At 33.7% G+C, this 8379-nt stretch overlaps 1 protein-coding gene across 1 annotated transcript; it reads left to right on the top strand.

Annotated features, from left to right (window-relative positions):
- The first annotated feature begins 387 nt into the window (after positions 1-387).
- LOC107888313 (probable disease resistance RPP8-like protein 2) lies at positions 388-4744 on the top strand. The gene is made up of 2 exons (XM_016812384.2): positions 388-4389; positions 4469-4744. The coding sequence occupies exons 1-2, from the start codon at positions 421-423 to the stop codon at positions 4475-4477; spliced, it is 3978 nt and encodes a 1325-aa protein (XP_016667873.2). The 5' UTR covers positions 388-420; the 3' UTR covers positions 4478-4744.
- The last annotated feature ends 3635 nt before the right edge of the window (positions 4745-8379 follow it).

Raw genomic sequence — 8379 nt, forward strand, 5'->3', positions numbered from 1 at the left:
AATAAATTTTTTTTTTGCCGCACCCAATAAAGGAAAATGAAGAAAACTGAATATTTATGTTTGGAACAAATAAAAGATGAGTTCATTGTATGTTTCCAAATATACTTATATCCGGTTAGTTTATTTCTGGTTGGAAATTCAACAAGAAACTTTCTTCTCTTATTGTATTTCAGAACATTGATTTTGATAATTATAGAATACAGTTCCAGAGGTAATTACTGTAAGCATGTGAAAAATGTAAAAATGCAGGGGACGAGTGAAAAACAAAAGCCGCATACCATAGAAGAAAGAGGCATGAATAAGGAAGCATGTGATTTTCCATCTCTGGCGCAGCTCTGAATTTTTGTGCAATTCAGCCCTTTTCAGCTTTTGGTTTGGCATTCACAAGAAAGGCACACAAATACTGAGAGTTTGAGTTCCATGGCGTTTGAAACAATACATATTCTGATAACCAAACTAGAATTGGTTGCAAGTAATGAACCTAACTTTCCGGGTTTGAAAACCGATGTCATCAATAACAGAATTAAAGAGCTAAAACGTTTGCAGGAAATCATTGAAACTGCAAATAAAGCAATTGATGATGAGTGGGACAACCTTCTGAAAGATACTTTTTCTTTGGAGGATGATATTGAGGCCCTTTTGGGCAGAACGGTGCTGCAGAGTCACAAAGTCTGGAGAAAGAGGCGTACTTCCAGCAGCTTCTCGAGTGACGGGTCTTTAAGTAACAAGATTGAGCAACTGACAAAGGGAATAAGGTCTTACAGCAACAAAATTCAATCAAGTCCATCAAGTGACTCTGGAATTCCAGCAGTAGTTTCGATTCCACCAGCAAAGCCATCTACTGACTCAGAAGATCTGCAAGTCTCAACTGACAATGAGACTGTTACATCAATTGCATCTACGATTGTTCTAACAGACCTTGAAAAGAAGTTAAGTCAACAAGTACTCAGCCGGCTTACTTTGCAGTATCTCCTTTTAACAGTTAATGGGGCATACCTTGGTAAGGCGATTCTTCTGTGGAGAGTCTATAATGCAGATGATATCAAAAGGCATTTCCAGTGTCGAGCTTGGATTCGTGTCTCTGAAGAGATTGGACAAAGAGAGATATCACTTGCCATTCTAAAACAGGTTAGTGGTTGCCAAGAGGAAGAGCAGCTGCCCCTTCAGTCACCTCAGCGGACCCTCCATGATTTCTTATTTTCGAAGAGGTATTTGATAGTTTTATATGGTGTCCAAACAGCTGAGTTTTGGAACAACATCAAAGCAGCCTTCCCATACTCATTGAATGGTAGCAAGGTGATCACTGTTGTTCAGAATGAAAATGTTGCAAGGAAAATTAATTCATGGATAGGTGGGAGACACCATTTCCCCAACTTAAAAAAGCTGAAGGGGCATTTAATAGATGGATTGCCTCAATCTTCAACTTTTTTGGAGGAGGAATATGGTATTACTGGTGTAAAAGCTGCAATTGACAAGTTGACACAATCAATTCTGAATCCGCACATTTTGCTTTTCCTCATTTCAATCAAGGGTACAGTAGGTTCTGGCAGGAGAACCTTGTTATGGCCAATCTACAATGCAAAAGACATTAAACAGCGCTTTCAATGCCGTGCTTGGGTTCATGTTCCTCAGGAGTATCACGAAATAGACATTCTGACTGACATATTTGAGCAAGTCACAAGTGTCAAGTTGAAAGAAAGGCTGACTGTGGAGTTACTACGAAAAAGGCTTCACAATTTCTTAGCTCAAAAGAGGTACCTTGTGGTTTTATGTGACGTATGGATGAGTAAAATATGGTGCAGTCTCCAAATTTCCCTTCCAAATTCGTTGAACGGTAGCCGGGTAATTTTTACTCTAAGTGAAGGCGAAGCTAACTCTGGAATGATGAGAAAGTTTCCACACTTAGAAGATGTGCTAGAAGATTTTTCAGATCAAACAGTTGTAGAGAATTGCAATAAGCTTTCTGATGGTAAGGACGAAAAGTCAAGCATTGTTGGTTTGGCTGATAAAAGAAGGGAATTAGCAGAACTAACACTCAACAGCTACAAGTTGCATTTTCTAATTTCAGTGTTAGGGGTGGCAGGCTCAGGCAAAACAGCCCTTGTCTGGACGATTTATGACAATGTAGCAAGTAAGAGGCACTTTGAATGTCGAGCTTGGGTTAATGTCCCCCTGAAGTTGGATGAATTCAGTGAGAGACAGCTATTAATTGACTTACTGGGACAGCTTAGAAATGCCAAGCAAAAAGAGAGCTTGACTCTTGAGAAGTTGAGGGAAAGGCTTCAGCTTTTCTTAACCTGGAAGAGATTCTTGATAGTTTTGGATGATGTCCCTACACCAGATGTTTGGGAGAGACTTAATCATGTCTTTCCCAATTTATCAAATGGCAGCAGGGTGATAATCACTACTCGTAATGCATTTCTAGCATACCATATCAACCCAGAGACTGTAGTTCTGCAACTACGGCCCTTAACTGATGATGAAAGCTGGGCATTGTTCTTGAACAATGTAAAGAATAAGCAGGGAGATATTAACTTAAAGGAGAAGATCTTGCAAATATGCCATGGTCTACCTCTTCGAATTGTCCTGCTTGGAGGTTTGTTATCTAGGAAGGATAATTATGTTGAATGGACAAGTGTGATCAATCATCCCATTCCTAAATTGGAAAAGAAAAAGAAGGTAAGAACTGAAGATCAAACGAACCCATCTGGCAAATCAGCTTCCTCATATGCCAGGAAAAAACATGAGAAGAAAGCAATAATGATAGATCCTAAAACAGCTACTACAGATGGCAAAGATTTTCCAAATCAGTCCAAACAAAAAGAAGAAAAGAGGAAATTGCAGACGGAGGCAACTTCTGTCGGTGATCTCTCAAACTCAGATATTATGGCTTTAGCCTACCAGGATTTAGCCCCAGCTTTGAGATGCTGTCTTCTTTACTTGGGTCTTTTTCCCAAGTCGTATGAGATTCCTCTTAGAAGGTTGTATCAACATTGGCTTGCCGAGGGGTTTGTGACAGCAACAGATCAAGTGAAAACTCCTCCTGAAAAGCTAGTGGAAGAATATTTTGAAGAACTCAAGTGTAGAAACATGATTGAGGTTACAAAACTCAAGTTAGATGGAAGGCCCAAGGCCTGTCGTGTGCCAAATACCATATACAATGATCTGTTTCTAGATACAGAGAAAGTTGGGTTTTTTCACTTCTCCAACAGTTCAGGTATATGTGGATCACCGTGGTTTAACATCCGACGGCTTTCAGAAGACTCGGATATTTCCTCCCACTCCAAACACTTAGAAACCCGAGTTCGACGACTGCGTTCTTATATTTCTTTCTACGGAAAAAGAAGAGATGCGCCTACATATGGAGTAAATGAGCTTCTTAGCAAGGTTGTTGATAAAGGCTTTGGAATGCTTGTAGTGCTTGATCTAGAAGGTGTTTACAAACCAGTGCTTTCTGATACACTGGGCAAACTACCATATCTAAAGTATTTGGGGTTGAGGCGAACACTTTTGGATGATGTCCCACAATCAGTTGGTGACCTGCATCACCTGGAGACTTTAGACATAAAGCACACTTTCATAACCAAGTTGCCTAGTACCATCTGGAAGGCAAAGAAACTTCAGCATTTATATATGAGTGATATTGATGTTGATTTGTCGTCTCTGAAGCCATTTGCTAGTGGTTCATTGAACAATCTTAAGATTTTGTGTGGGTTGGTGATTAAAAATGCGAGCCCCAACAGAAACTGGATGAAAAGTTTGGTTGATCTGAGGAAATTGAAGTTAACATGCAATGAAGCATCGCATGAAGTCATAGGTCCCTGGATCACTCATATGGAAAAGCTTCAATCCTTGAAATTGAGATTAATAGATAAATTCAATAAACCTTTAGACCTCATAGTAGAGGATCCGCAGAAATGGAATCAGATGGGACTATCACAACTTTATTTGCTTGGAAAACTTCCAAAGCAAATTGGTTTTCCCGAGAATCTTGAAATACTGACACTGTCAATGACACATCTGTTAGAAGACCCAATGAAAAAGCTTGGGGAGCTGAAGCAGTTGAAGGTCCTTAGGCTTTATGCTCAATCCTTCTTGGGGACAAAGATGACTTGTGATCCACCAGGATTTCCTCAACTTAGGGCCTTAAAGTTGTGGATGTTATATAAACTGAAATGCTGGACTGTGAAGGAACGAGCCATGCCGAAGTTAAGAGAAGTAGAGATCAGAAGCTGCAAAAATCTTAAAAAGCCTGATGGGTTGGAAAATCTGGCAGCCTTGGAGGAACTGACCCTCACAAATATGACAGAAGGCTTTATAGCAGATGTGGAAAGAAGCATGGCTAGTAAAGTAACGATCATGAAAAACTTCTACTTTTCTCCTGGATGGGTAAGTTAAATTCCTCTCAATTCCTATCTCCATCCTTTTCATTTTTATGTCTCTTCACATCTCTTTCTTTTCTTTGCAGGAACAATAAGTATTGTAGGAGAGACAATTGGTTCAGGTTGCAACGCAGTCTTTCCAAGTGATACATAGTTTATGGCATATTCCTAAGATAACGGCTTGGCTTGTTTCTTCCCGATTGTAGTCCAACCCCTCAGCAACAATAACTCTTCTTGTACTAAAATTATTTCTATTGTTCTCTCTCAAAAGACCTATTTCACCACCCATTTACAGAAATATACGTTTGACTTGATTTAGTGTCCAGAGATATATATGATATATATGGGCCTTTTTATGAAAATAACCTTTTAATTTTAATTATGTACCAGAATGACCCATTTTTTTAATTAAACACCAAAATGACCTGAAATCTACAATAAAAATTGGTGGAGCCAAATTAAATGGCGCCACCAACTTGCCACGTCAGCAGGGAGCAAAAAAAATTAATTTTTTGGTAGAGCCAAGTAGAATGGCGTCATTTGTATAAATATCAGAAAAATACTAAAATTTTTTAAAACATAGGAGGACTTAAAAAAATTACCCATTTTTCTGGTGGAGTCAAATTAAATGGGGCCACCAATCTGCCCATATCAGTATTTTTTTTTACTTTTTAACTCTTTTACTTTTTTTTGTCTTTATTTATTTATTTTATTTATTATTATTAATTTTAAAAATTTTAAAATATATATTTAAAATATTTTATTAATATATATTTTTTAAATTTTAAATATATATTTTGAAATTACTTTTTTTAAATTTTAAATATTATTTTTTTAATATTTAAATATTTTAAACTTTCAAATTTGTTATTAATTTTATAATAATTTAAATATTATTTAATTTATTTTATAATATTTTAAATTATGATTTTAAAATTATTTTTAAAGATATTCGGCTTTTTAATAAAAATAACCTAAAAATTTAATTAATTATCAAAATGACCCATTTTTTTAATTTGGCTCCACCAACTTTTATAGTAGATTTCAGGTCACTTTCTTGTTTAATTAAGAAATCAATTATTTTGATAATGAATTAAATTTTTTGTGTTATTTTTATAAAAAAGTCAAGATATTCAAACCATTTTTTAAATTCTATTTAAAAGTTAAAAAATAATATTTTAATTAAAAAAGTGAAATTTGATTAATTAGAAAATAAAAAATATTTGTTAAAAAATAAATTTATTTAAAAATATATATATTAAAAAGTAAAATTTAAATTAAAAATTAAAATTATATATTATAAAATCACATCATGTCAGTGATGTGATAACGCATAAAATTAAATATTAAATAAAGAAAATCAATAAGGGGGTGGGGGGTTTGGTCTAGAGGTGTGCATGGGCCGGGCGGCCCGGCCCGGCCCGAAAGCCCGCTCTAAAAATGGGAGGGTTTGGGTAAAAATATAGGCCCGAAAAACGGGCTTGGACAAAAAACGAGGCCCGTTTAGAAAACAGGCCGGGGCTCGGGTAAAATTTTTTTGGCCCGGGCCCGGTCCGGCCCGATTTTAATATTAAATTATTTTAAAATTATTTTATTTTTAATTTTAAATAACTTTAGTACTTTACTTTACTTTTTTTATTGTTTTGATGTTATTTTGATATTGTAAAACTTTTGTTATTAATATAATTTAATTCTTAATTTAGTTTTAATTTGTTTCAATTTTTCAATTTTAATTATCTTTTTATTATATTTTTAATTTATGTATTATTTTAATAATTATTTTAGTCCCATTATTTATTTATTTTTTGTTTTATTATTTATTTTTATGTTTTAAATTTTTTGATTTATTATATTTTAAAGTTTTTTATTTAATAAAAAAAGCAAAAAAAAAATTAATATGATTGGGCCGGGCCGAGCCGGGCTCGGGCATACCATTTTTTCTCGGGCCGGGCTTGGACAAATTTTTAGGCCCATATTTCGGGCCGGGCCCGGGCCTTGAAAACGGGCCGAAATTTTTTTATGGGCCCGGCCCGGCCCGGCCCATGCACACCTCTAGTTTGGTCCCCCTTGAGATGAAAGAAAAGAAAAAAGAAAAAAGGTTAAGTTAGTTATTTTTTTTATATTGTATAGTTATTGTAATATAATAATTATTTATATTGTATTTATGTGTTTTTTTATGTTATGTAGATATCAAAATGTTTTCTGGAGATGTGGATCACACTTCATCAAGGATCGACAAAACAGTAAAATTAATTATGAATTAAATTAAAAAATCGTTTTAGTTTCTCTTTTTTTCTTGCTAAGCAGTACTTTGCTCAACGTGTTTTGATTCATGAATGTGATCTCTATTTAGTCATTATTATTCCTTTTTAACTATTTTCTTGCATGAAATTAATCTGTATGTGTTGGTTATAATTTTTAAATTTTAGTACACATTTATAAATTTATATATTAATTTTTTAATTTTAGTACACATTCATAAATTTATGTACTTAATATATATTTTTAATAGATAAAGAAAAAAAGATTTTCTTAATAGGTTTAAAATGTTTAAAAACTTAAAGAAATTAAATATATTAAAAAATGTTAAGTATAACCAATATTAAAATTATAATATATTCAATATATTTTTTAAAAAAATATTTTAAAATGTTAATATATTTAATATAGTTTTTAATAGGAAAAGAGAAAAATGATTTTTTAATATATATAAAATTTTAAAAAACGTAAACAAATTTAAATATATTGAATTTTTAAATATGTTAAAAGAAAATGTTGAGTATAACCAATTTTAAATTTTTAATAACTGAATATATTTAAAAATATTAAAATTTTGAACACATTAAAAAAAATAAGTCTATATATTATATGTAAGATAAAAGTTCTCGTATGTAAGATAAATTTTCGAGTTTGAATATACCTAATTTATATTATATGTAAAACTGTATATATTATTATAGATATCAATTCAATAAAAATAAGTTTTTTTATTTTTATATTTACCCATACAACTTATAGTTTCTTAGGATATTATTATTAATTTTATGTACTTTTTGTTGTTATATAGTTTTAATGCTTAACTATGATTAATATTTTATGACAATCTTCATTCTATTATTAATATATTATTACTTATTTAATTAAACTTAAATAAAAAAATATTTAGAATGGCTACGTTGGTATAGTATAAGTGTGATGTTTTTATTTTCTCAACTTTTCAATTTTAGTCTTCAATATATAATTTTATGTTTAAATTATATAGATAATTGATTTATCATATTTTTATAAAAAAATTTACCATACAGGATGGTTATTGGGTTTTGAGGTTGCGGTTTCATTTTCCCAAGTATGATCCGGACGATCGGATCATGCCATACTTACAGATGGCGGGATTTGGGAACGTTGCATTGATCCGGAGGTTTGACCTGAGGGCGAACTTAATATTCGCCTTGGTTGAGTGATGGTGTACAGAGACCCACACCTTCATTATGCCGTGCGGGGAGTGCACTATCACATTAGAAGACGTCGCTATGCAACTTGGGTTACGAGTTGACGGTGCTGTGGTCACTGGTCGAAGCAATGTGTTGGAACCTTCAGTACTAAGCCACAGATTGCTTGGACGGTCCCCTAATAATGGGGAAAGGAATTTCACATGCTTGACATTGGCATGGTTGAAAGCTAATTTTAAGGAGTTATCAAGCACTGCCTCTAAGTACGAGGTGATGTGTGCTGCACGAGCCTATATTATGCAGTTGATTGGGGGGTACTTATGCCAAACAACACGTCTAATAGGGTCCACTTAAAGTAGTTGCCTCTATTGGAGGATTTTTCTCATGCTAGTAGTTACAGTTGGGGATCGGCAGTGTTGGCCGCATTGTACTATGAGCTTTGCCGAGCAACAAAACATGGTGCTAGTAACATGGCTGGTTGTTTGGTTTTGCTACAATCTTGGGCTTTATACAGGATGCCGTTTCTAGCGGCTGTTAGGCACCAACCA

The sequence above is a fragment of the Gossypium hirsutum genome, chromosome A11 (genome assembly GCF_007990345.1).
Source record: "Gossypium hirsutum isolate 1008001.06 chromosome A11, Gossypium_hirsutum_v2.1, whole genome shotgun sequence".
Lineage (NCBI taxonomy): Eukaryota > Viridiplantae > Streptophyta > Magnoliopsida > Malvales > Malvaceae > Gossypium > Gossypium hirsutum.

Excerpts from the sequence above, each read along its gene's own strand:
- LOC107888313 (XM_016812384.2), top strand. The coding sequence starts at position 421 with ATGGCGTTTGAAACAATACATATTCTGATAACCAAACTAGAATTGGTT.